Below are 25861 nucleotides of genomic sequence, written 5' to 3'. Positions count from 1 at the left end.
CTTTTTAAAGTTGAAAGCCTGCTATCATCGGCTACATAATTCTCTTGAGATCCTACCTTTGAGTTGTGGCTACATGTTTTGTTGGATTTGTAGATGAGACATTGTAAGTGAGACTAAAAGGCTTACCAAAGTTGTATGTAAAGCAGATATATACTAATAAAGATCCAGTAGCAAATTCCAGCCACTAAAAACTTAAAATTCATGATTCTTTGGTTGATTATGTTTTCAAGGTCCACTCTTCGTTTCCTTTGTGACTTTCATGAAGAGATTGTTAACAAAGGTGAACGGATAGAAGTGAAGGAAAAACGATTCTTGTGAATATATTTTGGGTTAACTGCAGGGTTCCGGCCCCCCTCCAGAAAGTCAGAAATTAAATAGCTATTTACATCTACATTTGAGCACAATTTTGGACTTACAAATGAAAGTGATTAGTCTTTTAAAAAGTCTCCTTTTTTTTTGTACGTCCGCAGTGATCTAGAAATCATACAACCTAAATCATTTAGTTTTTAAAAATGCAAATATAATTACTTTGAGAGTGCAAAAATCTTGGGATTTTTGCATTGTTTTTACATTTACTACATATGATGTACTATGTAAAAAGGATAATTAGTTTCTTATACAATAACTGATAATAGTTATTGCTTTGAAAATATTTTCATTCTGAGATACAATCAACCTTAAACGGTTCGGTGTTAACAGCTGAAGGCATTTAAGGTGCTTCCTAGAGGCACTGAGGAGTTCAACTGGAGGCAATTATTAGAACTGGCATATGTTCAGTGGATGCTGAGCAAGAATTTGGGGGGCAAATGATCTAGATTCTCAGCCCACCAGCACCACTTCATAGTTTAATGACCTTAGATTCTTGTTTATGTCTTGTTTTCCTCATTTGTAATCTGAGTAGTAAAATCCATCTCCCAGAGTTGGTTGAGAATTTTAAGCAATGTAAAATAGTGGAAAAGGTGCTTTGTAAAATTTACTGGTAGTAGATATCATATTTAAGGAGACTCATCACAGTTGATCAGATAAACTGTATCACCTTCTGAATTAGCCATTACGGAAATGGAAAATTCCAGGTCTGCCAATGTGACATTAGAAAGGGTTTTCAGCTTCAGATATGAATGCTTCTGAGAGATTCATGTTTGGAGATACATTAACTTATAAATAAATGATAAAAATCAGCATAAACCAGTGCTTTCTGTGAATATACGTTTCTCATTTTTCATCTCCTTGGTGTCTACCCCAAAAAAGTGCTAGATCTGATATTCTATTCATTATATGAAATTATAGGCAAAAAGAGAACAATTTAGTCTTAACTATTAATTAAAAGATGCAGTCATTAGCCTGTAATGACTTGTCTAACTTTTGTGCCAGATTTTTGTATATTACAAGTCTGCAGAAAAAGTTTTCCAGAAAGGAAGCATAACATTGTACTTTATAGAAATGGAAATAAAGGCATTAGTTTGAACAATCCTCTATGTTACTTTGGTTGTAAAGTTTGGATCCTAAGATTGTCTAAGACCTCTAAGATCCAATTATAATGAAAAATGTATAGCTTCGGTTTTCAAAATTAAAGTTATTGACCCTGACAATGCAATTTTGCTATACAAGTATCCAGCAACCATTTGCAACCTATTGGAATGAGAATCAAAACAGTTTCCTCATATTCCTTCCACTTCAATTCTAATCCTAATCTTTAGCCCCAAATTAGTTTCCAGAGACTTTTGTAACAAAAAAAGTTGACTCAGAATTTAAGAAATCATGCTATTAACGTATATGGTTTTCAACAATTTTAAAATAAAGCAGTTTGCATAATCAATATAACTTTATAACTTTTAAAAACACAAAAGCCACTAGAAATGAGGACAATAGGGGCACCTTGGTGACTCGGTTGAGCATCGGACTCTTGGTTTCTGGAGGGGTCGTGATCCCAAGGTGCTGGGGCTCTACACTGAACATGGAGCCTGCTTGGGATTCTCTCTCCTCCTCTGGCCCTCTCCCCTGCTCTCTCTCCCTCTAAAAAAAAAAAGAAAAAAATTAAAGTCAAGACAATAAGGATTGATGCTATTTCTTTCCTTTATGTTTTCAGCACCCGTTTTATAGAACACGGACCATACATTGCTTTTCAGGTGTTGAAATATTTTACTAGCACAACCGGTTTTCCAATAATCTGCTTCTGTTGATTTAATGTTTATTTATTTTTGAGAGAGACAAGAGTGTAAACGGGGGAGGGCAGAGAGAGAGGGAGCCACAGAATCTGAAGCAGGCTCCCCACCCCCCCCCCTTCCTTTGGCCAGAACGTATATCCAGGATAGTTTTCAAGCAAAACGTGTTTAAGGACCTCCGTTACTCTTGCTACGTACCCCCTTCCCCCAAACGCTTGGAGAGATCGGGGCTCCACAATTCTCTTTAAGTATTGCTGTTCTGGGGCTTTGCGAAGATTATTTAACAACCCAGGTAACTAGTAACTTTCCGTTTTATACCTTTAATAATTGAGAGGGGGCATCCGCAGCTCAGAAATCGAATCCACCCCAGCTGCGCTGGAGTGAGAGCGTCCTCCCACGGACGGGGCGGGGGGGGGGGGGGGGGCGTGTCGGGAAAGAAAGAGGACACCTCTCCGCGGCCGCCCCGGCGGCGGGCCGGGAGCCCGGCCTTCCCGGCGTGCCCCGCGCGCCGTGGGGACTCTTAATGTGAAGCGCCGGGTGACTCAGCCGCGTGGCCGCGCCGGCCAGGGCGGGGGGCGCGCGCCGCTGCGGCACGGCCGGTCCCCGCGGCGGCTCCTCGCGGCGCGGTGTGCGCGCGCCTCCCGGGCGGGTTCGGGCCCCGAGCGCGAGAGCGCGGCGGGAGCGTCAGGTAAGTGGCGGCGCGGGCACCCGGTAGGACGAGTGTGGCGGCGGGCAGGGCCCGGACTCTGCCTTTGTGGCGGGGGGACGGGGGCATCTCCTCGGGCCGCCGCTCGGGCGGACGCCCGCCGAGTCGAACCCCAATTGAAAGGCCGCGGGGGACTGAAATCCCCGCGACGAAAAATGTCCGCAAGTGGGTTTCGGGCGCCGGTTTTCGTGCGGAGGATAAAGCCTTACAGTCCGCGGAAGGGGGTGGCACCTTCTCAGGAAATCGCGAGCGCAGCCGTGGCGACAGCTGAAGTGTAACTTGACTGTTTTCTGCAGGCCTGTGGTGCTTTCGTCCCGCCGGCAGAGAAATGACGATAAAGCCCCGAGTGTTTAGTGATAACGCGTTTGCAGACGCGTTTTTGTTGGTTGGTGGGTTGGTTTCTGGCAGTGAGTCGAACTCTTTACAAATCAGGTAGTTGGTCGCACTTATCAAACTCTGCCTGAAGCGGAGAGTGCGTTTTGCTCGCACTCCACCCCTGCTTCGGAGTCTTCTCTGCCGCTGGCTTTTCGTTAGTAGCTCTGAGTGCAGAAGCGCCGGGCAGAGCATCTGGGTGATCTTTTCTTTCAAGTGAAACCATGCTCTTTATAGCAGCGACTTCAGGTTTACAAGCCTCGTTCTGCACTAGCAACAAACCTCTTCGATTTTGGACTGTGTGATTCTTAATTGAAAAATTCCTGCGTTGAGCCGGTTTGTTTTTAAACACGAAGCCAGTGAACAAACAAAATGGGATAAACAAGGCCGTGGAGGAACTGGTTAACCAGTTCGTGAAAATGCATTTTCCAGGTCCTTACGTTGTGCCCCCGTTAGCTGTTGAGCAACTAGCTGCAGCTGCGTTAGTTAACCTGCGAAACGGAGGGGTTTTTTTTAATGGTCCCCCAAAACAAAGTGGTGTAGTCGAACGTAGAGAATCCGGAGTCCAAAGAACCTCACCCCAATCCCTCTCACCCCCTCATCCCCCAATTCTGGGGCAATAGTTCACTAGTGTAAGTTTGCTGATAAAAATGCCAGTACCACTCCCAGAATTTGGGTTCTAGAGATCTGTGATGGGTCCCTGAAACTGCACTTTAAGCAGGCACCCCCTTCCTTGGTCTGTTATACCACACTTTAAGAAACACCACCTTGGGGCTGCCCTGAGAATTTTTAGAACTGCCCAACTCCCTTACCCCTTTGTTGATTTACTCTCCCTTCCCCTCCCACCAGTCCTAAGCCAAGAAGCCGGCTTCTCCAGAGGGAAACTTAAGAAAAGGTAGTGCTTTCTTGGACTCTGACACCAGGGTAGGAAATGACTTCCATACATATTCTGATACTGCCTTGGTGGGTTAGAGATAGCCAGCGCCTATTAATCTGTGCTTTTTCCTTCTGGGGCTGCTTCGAGTATCATCAGAATTTAAGCAACACCATTAGGCCACATCTTCTCATCCCAGTCTGACCATTGGAACCAGGGCAGCCAGTGCCATGTAACTCCTGTGGCCTTGAGTCCTCAGAGGTCATGGTACCTAGCAGTACTGGTAGCATTTATGAGGGCTTTCAGGTCAGCTGACCTCTAATTAAGTCATCAGATACCCAGGTAATGCCTGTTTTGTGCAAAGCCCTGGAGGAGGCCACTTGAGCAACAACATTGCAAAGATGGCACACAGTTGCATTGCTCCCTGGAGACGAAAATGAGGACTGAGTAACCTGTGCTCCTGAAAGCTTCTTCTGTTTCTTAGATCCTCCTGAGATAGATACGAAGGGGTGAGGTTAGAGTTAGGTGGTTTGACATTTTTCTGGTTTTGGTGTCTTTTTTTTGGTCTCCTCTCATTAATCTCTTTCTGTTGGCTTACAGAATGTCAGTGTCTTTCCTTCTATAGCCCTGGGCTTCCTGATTACCATGCCTTCCCTCTGCCCCAGAATCTGACCGTGCCTGTCCCTACTTGGCTAACTGGAGTAAAAAGTCTAGGGAAGTTGTTGGAATGCTGAATGACCTCTTTCGGGAAGACCCAGAATCATGGAAATCAGAGGCTTTGAGATCTAAGGAAACCTATTACAAACTTACATAGTGGAGTCCTCTCATCTTTCAGGTAAATAATCTGAGCGATGAGGTGGCAGAGGAAGGGACTCCTGGCTCTTAGCTGAGTGTTCTTCCACTAAATCATCTCAAGACAAATGCTTCAAAAATGGAAAAGGTTGAGAGAAATTCAGTTATAAGTAGATGAAGAAAATGGAAAGACTTCCACATGACTACAAAAGTAGTGTTTTCTGGAAAAATGGAGATTGAACGAGAATGTGATCTAAACATACAAATCATGAAGAGTGGGAGTACTAAAATAAGGACTCTGAAGCTGGAAATAAGTAGTAAAAGTTCAAATAAAAGCAAAAAGTTACCTTGTACTCCCCAAAGACATTACAAACTTAGTATTTTTTTAAAAAATTCAGTTAAGCTTAAGATATTGGTGAATTTTTATTAAATAGTAGATGTTTGAGCAATGTCCAGAATGTTTTGAAGTTGTCACATAACTGTACTGTTGTCCTTATCAAAGTTACTAAGTATTCTGTGGGAGACAGAATATAAAACTGATATAATCTGGTTAAATATATTTTCATGAGGGAAATGAGGTTATTGGGGTAGTATATGCATTTCTGGAAGGTAGAAGGAAAGAGGTATGTATGCAAAAAGAGAACCTTTTGATATTTTTGCTTGCAGTCCCCAAGTTAAATATTATTGGATTGTTCTTGTATATTCATGAAAGAATTAGAAGAGTCATTGCTTAATAATTAGACATTATTATGTGCCAGACACTGTACTAAATGCTTTTACATCCGTTCTTGTATTATCTCCATTTTATAGTCAAGGAATCTAAGATATAAACAGCTTAAGTTTGCCCAGAGTCTGTTCAGACTTAAATCTGCCTGCCTCCAAAGGCATTAAGATTTATGCTCACTTCATTGGGTAGTAGTTAAGAATGTGGTAATTGAAGCCAGGCTTTCCTGGGTTCAAATCCTGGCGCCTTTATTTACTAACTTGTATAAAATACTCCTCAGTTTCTATGTCCCTGAAATAGAGATTGTCATAGGTACCTACCTCAGAGGGTTATTAGGGATGAATTAATTTATGTAAAGAGCTTAGAACTGTGCCTGACACATAGTAAATTCTCAGGAAATAAATGTTGGCTTTGGTTTTGTTTGTTTGTTTGTTTGTTTAATTTTATTTCAAGGTATTCTTTAGATTCAGATTGTGCTTTCTACTCAGGCTTTATGATAAGTATAGATGTAAACTTTATCTCTGTTCTTACTAAAACCGGGGGAACCTTGCTAAAATTTTGGAAAATACTGGGTACAAATAGTGCAAAGATCTGTGACTGGGACCAGAGGGTTTGGTTTCTATTTGTTTCATAGAGAAGGTTGTAAGGATCAGATGAAGTAACAAATACAAATAAAATTTAAATTGTATATGCTATGCAAATGAGAAATACTGTTATTAAAATTAGAGAGCAAAGTTGCAGTATATTATTGAGATTATTAAAAGAACATTTAATTAACTTCCTTAAAACAGGTAGTGATCTATAGCTCTATATGAAGATCACAGTCTGTACCATAAAAGCATCTAAGATTCCTTCCATGTGTTTGTTCTAAATCTCTTTTTTGGTGGTAGAGCATGAAATAGAATTTTTGCAGTTGTTTCTGTATATAAGTTTGCTAGGACTACCTAAAAAGTACCACAGACTAACTTAACCAACAGAAATTTTTTTCCTACAATTCTGGAGGCTGGAAGTCTGAGATCAAGATGTCTGCAGGATTGGTTTCTTCTGAGGCCTCCCTCCCTCCTTGGCTTATAAATGGTTGTTTCTTACTGTGTCTCCTGTGGGCTTCCCTCTGTGTATGTCTCTTCATGTCCTCTTCTTAAAAGTCATACTGAACTAATGACTTCATCCTAATGACTTCATTACCTCTTTAAAATCTTACTTTCCAAACACTCACATTCTGAGGATTTAGGAGTTGGGACTTCAACATCAGAATTTTGAGGGGAACACATTTTTTAGCTCATAACAGTCTGTTTAGAGAATTATATGCCAGGTAATCACAGTGCTCCATTGCCCTCATTGTTGAGCACCCAGTGCCCCGGGGCTGAAGCAACATCCTTTATCCTGTGCCTGCCTACCTATCCTACCTTCCACCCGTTACTTAGAACCATGCTTGCAGTTGAGTACCCTAAGAAACACATGCCTCTGCATGAAATCATTGCATTTGGATTTAAAGCAAATTGTCATCCTGTCAAATAATCTGCTTAAGAAACTATTCCACATATTTTAACCTAATAAATTCCTTATTTGTTTCGTAAGCATATTTGTTCTTTCATCTAAATTGAAAAATTTCAAAATCTCTTATGTAGTAATATTTTCTTTCTCTTGAACTGTCTTAAGCTTAAAAAAAAAAAGTTCTGGGGCACCTGGGTGGCTCAGTCAGTTAAGCGTCCGACTTCAACTCAGGTCACGATCTCGCGGTCCGTGAGTTCGAGCCCTGCGTTGGGCTCTGGGCTGATGGCTCAGAATCTGGAGCCTGCTTCTGATTCTGTGTCTCCCTCTCTCTCTGCCCCTCCCCCATTCATGCTCTGTCTCAAAAATAAATAAACGTTAAAAAAAAACATTTTCTTGAAGAGTTCCCTGTTTTTACAGAGAATGTTTTCCTTTTTTCCCATTTTAAAAGTAATAACACTTATCTTAGAGACTCAGGAGTATTCAATAAAATACAATTTAAAAACACATATGATGAGCCTACAATTAAGGGAGAATAATTAATATGTTCAGTCTTTTTTCCATGAATATATTTATTCTAACCTGCCTTTTTTAAACCTAATAAATCATACTGTTTACTGCTGTTTTAGTTATTAATCTAAAACATTTCTTATTAGTCTTTAATGTGGTAAATTATATTTTTATATTAATTTTAGAATGTTAAGCCAACCTTATAATGTATTATCCCTTTTTATGTATCTGGATTTGATTTTTTTTAATAATGTTCAGGATTTTTGTGCTTATGTTTATAAGAGAAAATAACCTCAGAAGATGAATTGGAAAATATTCTTCCTTTTTCTATTTTCAGGAAGAGTTTGTAGAAGATTAATGTAGTTTCTTCCTTAAAGATGTGGAAGAATTAGTCAGGCCATTTGGTCCTAGAGTTTTCTTTATGGAAAGGTTCTAGTTATGGATTATGGTTCTCTGTGTGTATACGTGACAATAATATATGTCATCTATATATAAATACATATATATGTTAAGATAGTTATCATGGAGTTGGCCTATAGGATTGTGGCCATCAGGAAGGGCAGGTTGGAATTCTGAACTGTTGAGGCTGCAATCCACAGTTGAATTTCTTCTTTCTCAGAGAACCTTAGTTCTGCTCTTACAGCCTTGCAATTGACTGGATCAGGCCCTCTCAGATTATCTAGGATAATCTTCCTTAATTGAAGTGATTATAGACTTTAATCCCATCTGCCACATACTTTCACAGTAATACCTAGATTAGTGTCTCATTGACCTAGGACTGTAGGCTAAGCAAGTTTACATATGAAACTGACCATCACAGCTTCTCTCCGGTCTAGTCTTGGCTCCCTTACTAGTTGTTTGATGCCTTCAAGCAGTTGTTTTTTCTGCTTTACCCATTTTTCTGAAGGGTGTATTATTCCAGGGGATAGGACTAAAACTAAGCATGGAAGACATGGTGGGTGTGGGGAGGAAAGCAGACTTTGGCTCAACCCAAGAAGAAGAAAAATGTTTCCCCAAGGATTGCTTTCCAGCTTTTGAGTGAGCAAACCAAGAGACTTTTTATTTTTGGGTATTTTTAGTTAGGTTACACTGAACTGATAGAAGTGTTTTTTAGTCCTAGGTGATTGGGATCCAGATTTTTTGAGATTCATGATTGGTAAAATTATGGGGGAAGAGATTGGAAGCCCATTTAAAAAGAAATCTGGCCATGATTTTCTGTCACCATTCTTTCATAAAAGAAAAAGCATTTAATATCAAAAAAGAATTACAGGTGTAACTTAGGTACAAAGGATAGTCCTTCTCAAGAAAACATAACACTAACATATACTGTAATCCTTCACATTTCAATATTTTTGAAATCCTGATGTATATTAAAATCACATATGTATCTAATATGCTAGTGTTTGTTTTTCCTAAAAAGCTATTAGCAGATTGATGATGTCTCGGTCAGTGTCAGGTGTCTTTGAACTGGAGTAATGTGTGTGTGTGTGTGTGTGTGTGTGTGTGTGTGTGTGTGCGCGCTGCACTGTTATAATTTCTGCTAAGTATTCAGTGAAAACTTTGACACTAATTGGTACTGGGCCTTGAACCATCTTCTCACACAATGATTTTGGATTGTCTCCAGAGTTTTCAACATGATCTATAGCTACAGTACTGATCCATGGGTCTGTCCCCAAGACCTTCATATACACACTTTCTTGCCATACACACACTTAGCTTTTTCCTGTAAAATGGCCTACTCTGTTGACTAATACATCTTTAAATTTTTTAATTGCACTGGCTTGTACTGTTCTTTTCAAGACCTTATTGCTAATAGCATATTGCTTTGCTATTTCCTGGAAGTTTGTATAAGTAATCTTTAACAGCTTGTGTATCTCTTCCTTTATAGGATTTTAGGTTTTTAGCAAGCAGAAGAGTGTCCTGGACATTAGGGAACTCACCCCAGAGATTCTATAATATGTTGACTGGCTTTTTCTTAGTAGTCATAGACTTTGCCTGATCTGTTATGTGCCATGGATTGTTCTTAGCATAAAGGTGTCACTAGCATGACCATAACTTGTTGAATCCAATCAAAAGATGGAAACACCGTGTGTAGAAATGACAGAATTTCATTTATCCAGTTTTTAGGTAATATAGAAGTCCTCTCCTAGCAACTATTTAAACAGAAAAGGTGCTAGATATGCCCATTATTGGCACAGAAAGGTTGTATGCGAAAGCCGTAGATCTTGGGCTTGGAATTACATTTCTAAACCTATACAGTTTACATAGAAATCGTGAAGTAAATCAGCCCTATAAGGAGAGGTAACATAACATGATGGTAACAGTAGACTGTGAAGCCAGAAGCCTGGGTTTGAAGCCTGGCTCCACTGTTTATTAGCTGTGTGACTGTGAGAACTTTCCTTAGCCTCTTTCTTCCTCAGTTTCCTCACCTATAAAATGAGGGTAATAATGGCACCTACTTCATAAAGTTCTGTGACTATTAAATAACATTTATAAAGGACTTAGAACCATATGTGATACGAGATATGTGTGAATAAAGTTTATGGCCATCTGTACTTAAGATGTAGGGCTTGTAGTAATTTGACATATTGAACAACCTCAGCTGATTAATTTGTGATCCTAATGTAAAATGTGTTCTTGAGTAATTAGGTTTTAGATTCAATTATTAATTTAAGAATGTAAGAAAACTTTGCTGTTTGAAAAGAGTGTTGAAATATTTAAGAACTTCTTGAGATACACTAGAATTCATCAGTTTCACTTTTTAGATTTACCAGTTTTTTCATTACTTGAAGATTTGCTTGGTAAGCAATCAAAGTGCTAGAACAAAAAAAGAAAATACGTTAAGATTGTAGGTATAGTTTGAAATCTTTGATGGAAACACAAAACTTAGGATAGTGGTTATAGGGGATTCAACTGTACTGTCATATTTTGTATTTTAAACTGGGTGGTAAGTATAGATTTTTTATTATATTGTTTAAATCTTTTTGTTTCCAGTATAGTAGTTTTTTTAACTTGATAAATTTGTAACAGAAAGTAAGGGCAGTGTTAGTTACAAGTTGAACACAAGGTCTTAAGTCTTAATTTAAATCCAAGTAACTATAATATAGCCTCTTTGTGCATAAAACCTGTTCTTGGACGTAAGGTATATTGACAAAAAGGTACTGAGGGCAGTAAATTGGGGGTGTCAAGTAGAAAAGACAGGAAAATCTGTCCAAGCAATTATGATCTTGTCACTACCGTCGTTGTGCTTTTATCTGCCTGCCTGTTAGCCTGGCCTCAGCAGTTCATAGGAGAGAAGGAAAGAAAAGGGAAGGAATCAGCTCCAGCCTTTCCATGGAATTGGCATGTCCTCTTCTCTCCTGCATCTCTTCTCTCATTGTGGCTTTCTTCCAAGATAGAAGAAATGAGGAACAGAAGTGGTTCTGCCAATAGACGTCTTTGAATTTTACGTCTTCTCCAACTTGTGCGGTTTTTTGCCTTAAATTCTATTTTGTAGGCTATTAATACAGCTTCACCAGCTCTCTTTTGGGTATGTCTCTCTTTCCATCCTTTGCCCATTTTTCTGTTGGGTTAGTTTCATGCATTTTTATAACCGCTCATTGAATATTGTGATAACTCTGTGTAGTATGTTGCAAATACAATTTTTCAAATCAATTTTTTATAGGATCTCTTGCCATACAAAAGTTTTTAGTTTTTGTTTTTGGGAGGGGGTTTGTAATCACATGTGTCTTTCTCTTCTTTTTTAGCTTTGGGGTTTTTGGTCCTGATTATAAAGGCCTCTCTACCCCAAGATTGTAAGTCTCCTAGAATATTCTTCAAAAAGAATATTGTTGTGCTTCAGTCTCTCGTCCATGAAATGACAGATTATACTAAATCATTTGCTCCCAAACATAGCTAGTCTACAGGATCACCTGAGGAGCTTGTTAAAAATTCATTCTCAGATCCTACCCTAGACTTACTGAATCAGAATCTCTGGGGAATGGGGCCCAAGAATATGTTTTTAACAGTTTCTTCTGTGTAACTCTGATTATCAGTTAGACCTGAGAACCACTGGACAATATAATCACTTAGGTCTCTTATTCCAAAAATGCCACTTTTCTGTATTGTATAACTCTCGTGTTTTGATTTTTCTCAACTAGATTGTAAGCTCTTTGTATGAAGGGAGGACTATGTCTTAAGTACTACCCTTCTTGACCATAACCTATTGAGATCCTGTTATTTCACACTTAGACAATTCCAATAGCCTCTTCTTTTAACTATTCCAGTCCATCTGTGGCTGTATTTATCTTGAAGCATTTATCTTCAAACATATTGAACATGAGCCTTCCATAAGTAAAAACTTTGGCTACAAGACAAAATTCTATTTTACTGTATAATTCAAGGCCCCCATAAGTTGGCTCCATCTTGTTTTTGAACTTCCCCAGGGCCAGTATGTATAGTCATCTAAGTTGTGCATTGTATAGCTTCTTAGATGATGGTATACATGGGGTTCCCTGGAGTTGTATGATATGATGGTGAACCTGATTTCCCCACCCTTTCACATTAACCCTTCACTCTAGCCTGATTAGTCTCCCACCCACCCCATTTTATGTAGTAATAAAGCCTTGTTCACTTTTACTTTCCTGCCTGTTCTGTGCCATCTGCACTATCTGGCCTGCCCTTTCCTCTTTTCTCTACCAAAGTTCTACATATTAACATCTGCAGAGTGGAGTGTTACATAGTAATAAAAAGAATGAGGATGGTTTGTAATCACTCCTTTAGAGTGAATTCCAGGATATATTGTTACGTAAAAATAGCAAAGGACAGGATTGGATATGGTGTTCCATCTTTTGTATAAGAAAAAGAGGAATTAAGAATTTATATGTATATACACATTTTATCCTAATTTCTTCAAAGAGAAACATGAAGGATAAACAGAAATTAATAAAACTGGTTATCTGTAGGGAATAGATGGGGAAAGATTGGAGGGAAAAGGGAAGGGAAAAACACTTCTCTCAGCATTCCTTTCTTGTAACACTGTAACTTAAACCATGTAAATGTTTTACATAGTAAGTGTAGAGAGAAATAAACCTAACCTATAGGACATACAGAGAAAAAATAACTTGAACATATCATACTGATAATACATCAGGCAAGAATCATCGGTAGATTGCCAAAAGGACAAAAAGAACTGCCCCCCCAGTAGACTTAAAACTTAGTATGTTTATCGTGAGTAATAATATTGATATTATAATTTTGAAACTAGTTTATGAACCAAGATTTTCATTGTAAGGGAAAAGATGCTAATATAAAGAAAAACTATAGTGTTGAATTTGAGTTGAAAGTATCAGTGTAAATTCTTGCTTGTTTAAAAAAAACAAAAAAGTCCCCAGCTTTATCTACTGAAATGGCCTAGAAGCAGTGACAACCCAGTAGCTGTGAGGACAGTTAGTGCTCAGATCCTGATTTATAAATGCCAGTGCCCACTAAAAGGAACAAAGGCTCCTGGCAGGGTGGCTGATTCCAGGTCTGGGGCAGAGACGGTAAAAGGTGCGCTTGGAGAAATCTTATGCCAGAAGTAGCCTCAAAAGCAAATAGAATTGTGTTAAAATGACAGACAGTGGCTTGAAGAGAACCGCATTAGCCATATTTGGGACACTTTAAACCAAAAATTGGGGACAATTTTAAAAAAATCATGGTAATGGATTATTATACTAGTTTAAAACAAATCTTTGAGTTCATAATGATACTTAAAAGGGAGAACTAAAGGAAAAGTGTAGAAATAGTTGTACTTCATGGAAGGCTGCTATACAGTAGATGTAGGAGGAACAACACAGTTAGCCCTCATTTTGTAGTCCCAAATATAATAACTGACTCAGGCAAGAATCATCAGTAGATTGCCAAAACCACTGGGTGAAAGGTTATTGGGAGATAGAGTATTACATCTCTCTTTACAGCGGGGAGAGATCTATAGTCACCATTTAACCAAGTGGCCAAGCTTTTCCCCATAGTAGGGTATGGTGGCATTATGTCTCTAATGTGATGGCATTTGGAAGGATACAGCTGCCATCTATGTAGTATTCTTGTTTAGACACATAGAAAATTTTTTACTTGTGTGGAAACAGTGAGATCCAGGATGTTGGAACTGACCTAGTCTCTTTTAAAATGTAAATTTCATTTTAAAAAAAGATGGAGGGAGGGACTATACGAGATTAAAAATTTTGGAACAACTAGGGGCACATGGGTGGCTCAGTTGGTTAAGCTTCTGCACGGCTCAGGTCATGATCTCACAGTCCATGGGTTTGAGCCCCGTGTTGGGCTCTGTGCTGACAGCTCAGAGCCTGGGGCCTGCTTAGGATTCTTGCTCTCTCTCTCTCTCTCTCTCCTCTCTCCTCCCTCCCTCCTTCCCTCCCCTCCTCCCCCCTCCCTCCCCCCTCCCCCACTCGTACTCTGTCTCTCTCTCTCTCTCTCTCTCAAAAATAAATAAAACATTTAAAAAAAATGCAAGAAACAAGCCTTAATTATGGATCCCCAGAAAAGTCTATAAAAGAAAATTTGAAACCAAATTAGTAAATTTGATTATGGATTATGTGTTGAGATTATGGAATTGTCCATTTTCTTAGATGTGAAAATGGTACTGTTGTGTTTTGTAGGGGAATGTTGTAATTCTTAGACTGTGCATACTGAAGTATTAGGGATGAAGTGTGATATCTGTAATTCTCAGGTGATTTGGAAAATCTGTGGAGGGGGAAGGAATGCAAAGTGCACCCCAATGAGGCAGGATGATCATTGGTAAATCTGAGGGGTATATACCTGTGTACTGATTGTAATGATTTTTCTATTTTCCTGAAGATTTGAAGTGTCCAAAAACTGGGGAAAAAATCTCTTCAGAGCCCTGTGTAGATTTTGTCGGATGAAGACTTCCTTTCCCCAAGCACACCAGCTAGAGGTGATTTTCTCATATGAATTTTTATGACTTTTATGTTTCTTCTATGATCCCCAAACCTAAATGCATATGAGAGCTGCCTAAGTTGACTTTTTAGAAAAAATTACAAACTGCTGGACCCCACAATGAGCCTATGTTAATATACTCTGGGAAGATAGGCCTGACAATCAAACCAAGGGTTAGAACCGCTTATTCTGTATGTATTAGTTAAATTTATTTATCTTTTTCACATATGCCCACCTAACCAGCATGGGAGCTTAGGATCAGCCCTGAAGGTGTCCCACAGTCCTTTGCCCCTTTTTGCTGGCACAGTGTTATGTGTGTTCCACACAGTAGATGTTTGGTAAATACATGCTGACTATATATGTTCGCTAATTTGTTGACAGTCTGAAGAGGTTACCAGAAACTTCTCTAAATTCTGAGAGATTAAAATAACCTAGCTTGGGGCACCTGGGTGGCGCAGTCGGTTAAGCGTCCGACTTCAGCCAGGTCACGATCTCGCGGTCCGTGAGTTCGAGCCCCGCGTCAGGCTCTGGGCTGATGGCTCGGAGCCTGGAGCCTGTTTCCGATTCTGTGTCTCCTCTCTCTCTGCCCCTCCCCCGTTCATGCTCTGTCTCTCTCTGTCCCAAAAATAAATAAACGTTGAAAAATAAATAAATAAATAAAATAAAATAAAATAGCCTAGCTGATGAAAGTGCTTAGTCAATTCAAAAGATTCATTTGAAAGCTGTCTAGGTTTTAGTTATAAAATTACAGGTTTGGTTTACAAAAATAACATGTCTGTTATCGGTAAATATTTGAAATTAAGAGTTACCAGTGGAATCATAAATGAATTTCATTACCTCTGCAAACAGACATATTCAGAATCCAGTACTTAACAAAAAAATACAGATACACAGATAAATAAAGGGGTTGTTAGTATTGGAATTGAGATGAGGGATAATGTGGTAGCTAGGTAATAATGCAAGAAAGGAGAAACAAGCAGAGATTAAAACTTTTATGAGTATGATTTTTATAAACTTGAAGCTAGGTTTGAATATATGAATAATAGTAACAGCTAACAATTTTTCAGTGTTTACCATATGCCACAGATCGTACTTGATCTGAAGTATTTGTGATCCCTAAACTAGCTCTTCCAAATAGATGGTATTATTAATTTACAGATGAGAAAATGGAATCTCAGAGAAGTTAGTCATGTGCCCAGATTCACGTAGCTAATAAGTGGTGGAATCACGAACCAAACTATTTAGTCTAGCTTCAAAGCACTTGCTGGCAAATACAGGAGAGGCAGGATAGGGTATGGTTAAATATAGCTTCCCTTAATTTGAGACTTTGTGAAGAAATGGTATGGTAAATGGGAAAACATTTTATAGCATCAGTTCTTTGAAAAGAAATCTAAACAAGGGGCGCCTGGGTGGCTCAGTCAGCTGAGCGTCTGACTTCGGCTCAGGTCATGATCTCGCAATCTGTGAGTTCGAGCCCCATGTCGGGCTCTGTGCTGACAGCTCAGAGCCTGGAGCCTGCTTCAGATTCTGTGTCTCCCTCCCCCTTTGCCCCTCCCCTGCTCATGCTCGCTCTCTCTCTGTCAAAAATAAACAAACATTAAAAAAAAAAAAAAATTAAAAAAAAAAAAGAAATCTAAACAAGATAAAGCAGTTAGGGGAGAAGGGTTGATGTTTACTAGGGGTTAAACAGTTGCATAGGCTCATAGGGAGAGTGTATAAGAAGGGCATGTACTGACCAGTATTCAAGAAGTACAGTATCTTAAGTTCTTTTTCTGCACAGAAGCAGTCTTCTGGTGTAGCTGCAATATTAACCTAGACTGCATAATCTATCTTTAATCCATATAATGTATTTGTATGTGTTAAAATAGCTGAAGTAAACTTAGGTTTTACTTTTAAATTAAAAATTTGATTAAACATTGTCTCAACAATAAACAAAAAAATTAGTATTAATAGTTTCAGTTACCCGTACATTTTTAATATTTCATTGGAATGAGTTATGGCAGTTATCTTTTTAGGTAAAGCAAATTTTTACTTCCTATAAAAAAAGAACAAACAGGGGCACCTGGCTGGCTCAGTTGGTGGAGCATGCAACTCGATCTCAGGGTTGTGGGTTCGAGTCCCACGTTGGGTGTAGAGATTGCTTAAAAAATGAAATCTTTAGGGGCACCTGGGTGGTTCAGTTGGCTAAGCATCTGACTCTTGATTTAGGCTCAGGTCATGATTTCATAGTTCGTGGGTTCGAGCCCCATTTCAGACTCTGCCCTGACAGTGCAGAACCTGCTTGGGATTCTCTCTCCCTCTCTGTCTGCCCCTCCCCTGCTTGCTCTTTCTCTCTCAAAAATAAATAAATAAACGTTTAAAAAATACTAAAATAAAATCTTTTAAAAAAAGGAACAAAGCTACATTCTGGGTAACAAACTAGTACAGAGAATCTGTGTACAACCTCTGTCCGTTAAATGTAATGTTCTAGGACTCTTATCACAGTAATTCTAAATTAATAAAATATATTACTCATTGAAGAAAAAACATAAATAGTTAAGACATAATTTTAAAAGTCAGAAGAAAACATTTCCCTGTTGACAACAGAAATATCATTTTAGAACTTCCAGATAAGTGACATAGAAAAATGATGGCAAGATTGTTAAACTGAAATTATACATGACATTGGCACAGAAATAGATGAATCAGTGGAACAGAGTGTAAAAACCAGGTCAAGCATTTATCATATGTCAGTATTTGATGAAGGTGACACCTCAAATCAGTATGGAAAAAATGGACTCTTCAGAATACATTAACGCAGTTAATTGGTTAACCATTTGAATTTCGGTAGATCCCTATCCCATGCTATATACAAAACAGATTCTATATGGGTTAAAGATTATAAAAAAAAAGAAACAATAAAACAAAATCAGTTGAGTGAAATTTGGTATAACCATGTAACAGAATAGTATGTACCATTGAAAATGATGTAAGAGTGTGATTATTGACCTACAGCCAAAATCATGTTATGTTGAGAAATGCAGCATAGTATTTACAGAATTTCAAATTGTGAAAAATAAAAAAATATTTATGTGTTTATGCTTAGGAAAGTCTGGAAGAAGAATTATGGGTGATTTTTGTCTTTTCGGTATTTTCTGCCAGGAACAATAAACCTGTACTACCTGCGTGCAGGATTATTCTTTGTTTTTTAAAATTCTGCAGGACTAAAAAAGCTAAAGAAAAGACAGTTTGACTATAGAAGAGGAGGATGTGGTATCTTCCTGAGGAGAAAAATGGAAAGACACAGAAGGTCAAGTGCAAATGAAGTTAGGCAACTGAGGCAAAAAATAGTTTGTAGAATTCCAGAAACAGTACACGGTGTGATTTCACTGAATCAAAATGACAAAGGTAACTGAAATCAGTAGAATCATACAATAAAACATAGTAAGTATATTCAAAAGTGGAGGATGAGCATGATGAGCTTAGAGAGCTAAATAAATGCTAACTAAGCAGTTGTTCAAGGGAGATTTACACCAATCTCCCGCGTTTATCACTTGTCTTTTGTATAGTGCTTCGTGATTTTTGAGAGCTTTTCCATGCATCCTATTTGAGAAAGGTTTGTCTAGCTTCGTAATGGCAGATAACATCCTCTGTTTTTATGGATGAAAACAGTGAAGCTTATAGAATGTTTTGGTGACATGGCTAGTTAATAATGAAGCCAAAGTCAGAACCTGCTTTGCTTATCTTGTGGGTGGTCTTGTACGATTATACCTTATTCTCTCACAGACGTCCAGGGAAATGAGAGCAAGTCATGGGAAATATCCAGCGATTCTAGTCAAGCCTGAAAAACTGGATGTGAATAGATCATGGCTATTACCTAATACCTACCCAGCAGGGTTGTCTTTCCCCACCCACTCAAAACTTTTAAGGCTTTCAAAGGTGAAATTTTAGAAGTATCGATGAAAGTTTTAAGTGAACTATGATAGCTCATTTTAATGTAATTTTATCAGATTAGCAAAGATGAAGAAAACTGAAACGCTGTTAGCAAGGGTTCTAGAGAATGGATGCTCCATGCTGCTGGAAAGAGTTTAAACTGGTATATTTATAGAGGACAGTCTGGCAGTACCTATCAAAACTTAAAAATTATTTACCTTTTTCCATATCTGTTTTACTTCTAGGAGTTTATTCCAAGAATATAGTGGGGAGATGCCCAGAGTTAACATGTGCAAAGAGTTCACAGCTTTGTTGATTTTTAAAGTATTGCTGTCTTTCTATATTGGCTGAAATTTTTTCAGTGAGTACTTAATGGCCTTTATAAGTAGTGAAGTACTAACAATGCTATTTCATGGAAGAATATAACCATTCTATTACAGGATTCTTACATTACTACCATAACTCCTACACGTTAAGAACAGCATCTATGACCCTGGATATTACTGACTTTCTCTTTCATTTGTGACAAACAATAGTTCTATAATCAGTAATGGATGAAAGGCAAGATGGTTTGGTTTGGGAAGCAGTGTGATTGGATGGAAAGAATATGGGAATCCAACAACCTAAGTTTAGAATCTACCTTTACCCCTTAGCTAGAGTTAGGATTTGGGGCAAATTGGCTAACCTCTCTAAAACTTGATTCCCATCCCCACCCCCAGTTTGAGTGAGGATAATTAAAGCATCTCTCCTGGGGTTGTTTCTGTACCAAATAAGATTAGGTTTGTAAAATTTCTTTGTAGACTCCCTGATTTGGGAATAAAACAATAATCAACATTTATTGAATGTTACGTGCCAGGCATTGTACTAAGTGCTGATTTACTCCTTATATCAACCCGGTGTGGTTAACAGTTACTTCCTTTTTGTCAAGTGAGGAAATTGAGACTCAGATTTAGGAACCTGCACAGGGCCACAGTTATAAAAAGTAGAGCATAATGGAAGATCACACTTGGAGAGAAATGTACCAAGAGATCTCTAAGAAGTTATTCATTCCTCACCAGTCTGCCAGAGTTCAAGGAGGTACATACATGTGAAGGGAGGACCCAGTGGAAATAATTTACTAACAGGGGTCTCTTTCTTTGCTCATGTAAACAGCTAAATTCTTATGGGTTGAGAAACAATGTAGGAAACTCTGATATTTAGAATGTTAAGAATAGAGTTTATATGGGCTTGAGACTGGAATGGTCTTATTCAGTATTCTTAGAAATAATCTGGAAAAAGGGAAACCAGAATTCCTTAAATAGAAGACTGAATTTCTTCTGAGATTGGAACATTAGGGTCATACTTGCAAAGGGGGTGAATAGAACATGACAGAAAAGCTTCAGTAGAAGTTGTTTAAAATATATATATACCCAGAGGGGCATCTGGGTGGCCCAGTCGGTTAAGCGTCCGACTCGTGATTTCAGCTCAGGTCATGATCTCGCAGTTTATGAGTTCAGGCCCGCATCCAGCTCGGCACTGACAGTGCAGAGCCTTCTTGGGATTCTCTCTCTCTCTTCCTCTCCTCTGTGCCCTTCTCCGTGTGCGTGCGCGCTCTCTCTCTCTCAAAATAAATACAAACTTTGGGGGAAAAAAACATACACCCAGAGTACATTCCGAAAATGGTAACCTCTTTGCTACCAGTTAATGATATCTTGGAAGGTGATCATGTAGATATTTCAGATTATCTTCTACCTCTCTTGTCTCCCACTGCCCTCACTGTTACCCTTCTGGCTATCACCCGAGAATATATGTGAAGCAAAATGGAAAATCTGTTCACCTTTAATAGAAAACATTAGCAGGGTTATTACTATGTGTAAGTAGAAAAACATAATGTAACTAGGCCAAAGTCAATGATAGGTGATTAAAATAGTTAAAGGAACATAGTGGTTTTTACATAAGAATGGACAGGGGGCCTCAGTCGGGTTAAGCCTCCAACTTCCACTTCGGCTCAGGTCATAATCACACGGTTTGTGAGTTCGAGCCCTGTGTCGGGCTCTGTGCTGACAGCTTGGAGCCTGGAGCCTGCTTCGGATTCTGTGTCTCCCCCTCTCTCTGCCCCTCCCATGCTCATGCTCTGTCTCTCAATGATAAATAAACATTAAAAAAAATTTTTTTTAAAGAACAGATGGAAAAGACTGGGATTTGTTTGAAATGAAGGTTTGGCACAAATGTGATTACTTTCTAAATCTGATTTCTAGAGTACAGATGAAGGGTAGATTGGTTTATGTAGCAAATTCTGTGGCATCCTACCTTATCACCACCCAGATTACTCTGAAGTTATTAAAAAAAAAAAAAAAAAGGATACTACCTTTTAAAAGATCATACCCTTGTGGGATGCCTGAGTGGCTCACTCAGTTAAGTGTCTCTTGATTTCAGCTCAGGTCGTGATCTCCTGGTTTATGACATTGAACCCCTGTTGGGCTTTGCACTGAAGGTGCAGAGCCTGCTTGGGATTCTCTCTCTCTCCTTCTCTCTTTGCCCCTGTCCTGCTTTGCACACGCGTGCTTGGATGCTCTCAAATTAAAAAAAAAAAAAAAAAAAAATCATACCTTTGTACCATTAACCGTCTGAAAGCATTATGCTTTTGAGATAGATCCATGTTAGGGTTGTTTGCCCCTGACCACTTTACAACTAGATTTTAAAATCTATTCAAAAAATGTTGAATAGTTCAGTGGCAAGATATTGAACTTAATGGCATAGTGATCCATGTAATTATCTTACATTCTTTAGAAATAATTGGTTAGAGGAAATTGCAAGTAAGAAAAAAATACATAGACATTATCTAGAGGTTATTTTGGATTAATACTCGAGATGATTATGTTCTAAGGAGAAACTGTGGTGTGTCCATTTTAAGGTGTAAGGAATATGTGGAGATAGTTCCACCATCAAAGATTGTATGTAAATTTTCCAAGATGGGAGATTATGATGCTGTTCCAGGTCAGCAAAATGAAGACTTAACAAAGAATGGGCCTTCATGCAAGATCTATGATATAAATAATAAATATATTTGCGTAGTTCTTTACAGTGTATAAAAATGCTCTCCCATACTGTGTAGAAGTGAAGCTTCAGCCAGCTTGTTGGATGTTAAGTTTTCTCTGCTTAATGGCTATATAGTCTGAATTCTGTTATTAATATATTTGACTCCTAGTTCTTTTCTGAAGCAGTCTCTTCATTTACTGTTAAGTGTGCCAGGGGGTGTCATGATCCTTTAGTTTTCGTAATTGTATGTTGCTGTGACTTTTAGGACTGTGTTTTGACCAAAGATAGTTTTGTAGCAATAGAGACTATATTATTGAAGTGCTTTGCTTATTTATTTTTTCCTTTTTCCTAGATCTGTTTTAAGGACCAAGATTCATTTGGGGGATGGTTACAGAATTGAACCATGATAGGCATTGAAAATATAAATTCAAAGTTGAATGAAACACCAATCCTGGAAGGGGAGTAGTAGTATGTTTAAAGTGGTTGCTCTGGTATATGTTGAAAACTTGGTGTTAGTTAACTTTTCAGGTTTCAAAGTTTTGTTCTGTCATTCTAGAATTACAGAGGAATTACTTCATAGGAGACTTTGGGTAAATGTTGCATTAAGTAATTTCTTAGTGTGTGCCACTAAGCTTTAATCCTGAGATGATTTCTTGCAAAAAGGAGTTCTGACGCCAAATACATTTGGGAGAAGTCTGTAATCTGGGTCCTTACTTGGAGTTTCATAGTATACTCTAATCTTGTTCGTTGAAGCATTGTTTGTAATAGTTAAGAAACAGCTTAAATATTCATGGATAGAAGAGTGGAATCAGACTATTTTACAGCAGTTAAGAAGGAATTGGGGCACCTGGGTGGCTTAGTCGGCTGAGCATCCGACTCTTGATTTCAGCTCAGGTCATGATCCCAGGGTTGTGGGATCGAGCCCTGCATCAGGCTCCATGGTCGATATTTTCTCTCTCTCTCTCTCTCTCTCTCTCTCTCTCTCTCTCTCTCTGTCTCTCTGTGCCTCTGCCCCTCCCCCCTCCCTCCCCCTCTCCTTCCCCTCTTTCCACTTCTCCATCTCCCCCTTTCTCCCCCCTCCCCCCTCCCCCTTCCTCCCTGCCTGTCCCTCTGCCCCTCACCCTCACTGGCTCTCTCCCTCTCTCTTTAAAAAAAAAAAAGAAGAAGACCAGATCTTGATCTTTCAACATGGATGCATCTCAAGAACAGTAATTTAGAAAAACATTACAGAATGAGAATGATGGATGTATAGTATATAGTTTGTGTGTTCTTTTGAAACCATATGCTTTTACCAGCATATCTGTAGAGTATGAATTCATTTTTGTAAAGTCAAAAGGATTCAAACCAGCAAGCTGTGATACGGAGAAGTGATTGGGATTGGGGATGATGATCAAAGCATCCTTTTTTTTTTTTTTTTAATTTTTTTTTAACGTTTATTTATTTTTGAGACAGAGAGACAGAGCATGAATGGGGGAGGGGCAGAGAGAGAGAGAGACACACACAGAATCGGAAGCAGGCTCCAGGCTCTGAGCCGTCAGCCCAGAGCCCGACGCGGGGCTCGAACTCACGGATGGCGAGATCGTGATCTGAGCTGAAGTCGGACGCTTAACTGACTGAGCCACCCAGGTGCCCCAAAGCATCCTTTTTAAGAAGGGAAATAGTCATGTATTATTTGCAATAAAAATTAAATGCAAGTAAAATGCCTGTTAAGTGCTCAGAGGGCTACTTTCTTTTACCTCATTGGAGATGCCTAACTTGCTAAGTTTCAATTCCATCCTGCTGTGTATTAATTCAGTTCATTATATACAAGTTAAACTTCATTTTGAGCCCCGATTCCACTAGGAATAAACTGTTTTCAAACTATTCCATTGTAATGTGACTGTTCTTCACACATTTTCAGGAATAAATGAAGTAATTGATACAGTGTAGTCTGTGCAGATTCTCAAGAGATGGATTTATTCAGGCTTACCATCTTTGGTCCAGGAGGTCTTTAGGAGAGCACCAAAGAGAAGTTTGAACTTGGTTCTTGAGCCGCTAGTGGAAGAGCTGAGAAGCAGTATCTGTACTGCTGAGTGGAAACATTGCCATTCAAAACCTGTTAAGCTTAAAGAAGCAAACCCCCCTTTTGGTCTTTCCATTGTTGGCAATAATGCTCTTCCCAGTTCCATATCCTTTTCTTATCCTGTTCAGTAGACCTGATTTTGACCTTTCTGAATGAAACTTGAGAGCAGTGGTGGTTTTATTTGAGTTTACCAGTCCCTGGGGATCTGTTTTAACCTCTACATGTTACTGCCTTTAGTGACCTAACTTCTTCCTGAACTGGTGTTAGCATGCAGTTCATTTGCATAAAAATTGGTAGTGATGTAAGAGGATTCTTCCACCAGAACACCAAGTGGAAATCAGTACAGTATAAACTAAAAATGCTAATAAGTAGGGTGAACTTCAGAAATGTTTCAAGTAGCTGGGCATCCCCCAAGGATGGAAGGGCTGCAGGGCTTGATTATCTGGAAGAAAGGTATGAAGCCTCCTGAACTGCCCTCCCCCCCCCCCCCTTCTGCCTGATCAGCAAATGCCTTGCACGTGGCCGTAGCTCATTATGTGTTCTTGGTCACGACTGTGCACTGCTTGGGAGAGAGTTAGCCTTATCGCCAGTGACCTCTTCATGTAATTTTGAGGTGGGGGCTAGGGTTGAAGATAAGGTGCAGAAAGAGAGAACTTACAAAGAAGAACTTGAGCACGATAAGTCAAATTTTGCTTGAGTACTCCCATAATACTCCATGAGTATTATGGTTGTTTTTGTTTACTAGTGCTTAATTGTTGCAGGAACATCTGTGTCTCAATTGTTTTTGAATAGAGGCAGGTTTTCTTTAATTGACCAGTTGGATTCTTCCCCTCTTTTGTGTCTGTGATATAAACATCATCAAATTATTGCACTACAATTTACTTTGTAGTATTGATCAAGATTGTGGCCAAAACTGTGGATTTGATACCTGTTTTCGGATACAGCTTAAAATTACTCCCAAGTAACAAGTTTATCAACAGGCTTATATTCTTAGTGATTTGATAAAGACCATTTAAATAAGCTCAATTCCTGTAAGTATAAAATTACAGAAATGTTTAAGATGTCATTTCTTCTCAGAACAAGACTGAGAGCTTTTGGTGAGTTCTCTAGTTTGGCTTTCTTGCCTTGGAAGTCCTTGGAAATCTGTTTTGAGAGCGTTCTAAATCCTGCATATTCCTGTCTTCTAGGATTTTTTTCTGGTCAAGCAGACAGTTCAGGATACAGAATCCAAGGATGAATGTTCACCGTGGCAGTGAGAGCGACAGGTTATTGCGGCAGGAGGCTGGCTGCCTAACGGATGAAAGCCCAGCTGCGGCACAAGAGAAAGAAACAAATAGCCCGGCTTCTTCTGGTCTTCAGAACCTTACTTATCCTCTAGGCCCCAGGAGCGATGGTATGACGCTTAGATCTTGACTTCATTTGGTGGGCTTTCCAACATCTGAGCATCCACTCTACCCAGAAGGCATGCATATTCTTTACCCAAATAAAATATCCAGCCAATTGGCTTAGCTTACATATCACAGCTCTATACAGCTGACCATCACAAAAAATCTCCACTTAATCAGCCCAGCATATCTAATGTGGCAATGATAGTATAAGAAAAATTGTCTTGGATTCCGAGTCAGAAGACACATTCAAATTCTAGCTCTGCTACTATCATCTGTAACCTTGGATGAGCTGCTCAATCTTTCTGAGCCCTGCTTTCTTAATCTGGAAGACAGGGATATTAATAATCTTCTTACTTCATGAGACCAAAAGACTTTTTAGTTATTGGACGTGCCGGCTCTTGATAAACTGTTAGGTTCTTCTTAATTTTTAATAAAGACAGTGGCAACGCTAATAATATCAGTTACGGTTTATTGAGCATTCACTGTGCTAGGAACTTTACATACATTTTTTTTTTTAATACAGGGTGGCAAATCTAGACCACTGCCTGTTTTTGCAAATAAAAATTTTAAATAACAGCCATCATGTTTATATGATGCCTATTTGTTCACATATGGTCTTTGGCTCCTTTCCTGCTACAGTGACAGAGACCATGACCCACAAAACCCAAAATATTTACCTTCTGGCCTTTACAGAAAGCTTGCTGATCTCTGCTTAATCCTTGTACAGATGAGAAAAGTGAGGCTTCAGAAGCTTAGAAAACTTGTTCCGGTTCACGCTGCTGGGAGTTAGGGGACTGGGATTTGAACTTGTGTCTTTCTGACCGGGGCCGTGCTCTTCTACATATTTTAGCTGCCAGAGGAGCAGAGTGTACCTGCCATCCTAGAGTGTACCGTCAGGGAGAATTTGTGCAGTGAGTTTC

At 39.0% G+C, this 25861-nt stretch overlaps 1 protein-coding gene across 2 annotated transcripts in view; it reads left to right on the top strand.

Annotated features, from left to right (window-relative positions):
- Positions 1-2696: 2696 nt before the first annotated feature.
- Positions 2697-25861, top strand: part of KCTD20 (potassium channel tetramerization domain containing 20) — a 37315-nt gene continuing 14150 nt past the window's right edge. Inside the window, exons 1-2 of one of the 2 annotated variants that reach the window (XM_027057878.2) lie at positions 2697-2850; positions 24741-24946. In XM_027057878.2, coding sequence (XP_026913679.2) covers positions 24787-24946 — 160 coding nt within the window. In that variant the 5' untranslated portion in view covers positions 2697-2850; positions 24741-24786. Of the gene's footprint in view, positions 2851-24740; positions 24947-25861 lie in introns of those variants that run through there. The other variant, XM_015069810.3, reaches the window with a different exon arrangement.

The sequence above is a fragment of the Acinonyx jubatus genome, chromosome B2 (assembly GCF_027475565.1).
Source record: "Acinonyx jubatus isolate Ajub_Pintada_27869175 chromosome B2, VMU_Ajub_asm_v1.0, whole genome shotgun sequence".
NCBI classification, from domain to species: domain Eukaryota; kingdom Metazoa; phylum Chordata; class Mammalia; order Carnivora; family Felidae; genus Acinonyx; species Acinonyx jubatus.
Note: the sequence above shows the minus strand (reverse complement) of the source record. Positions and strands in the feature narration are given on the sequence as shown.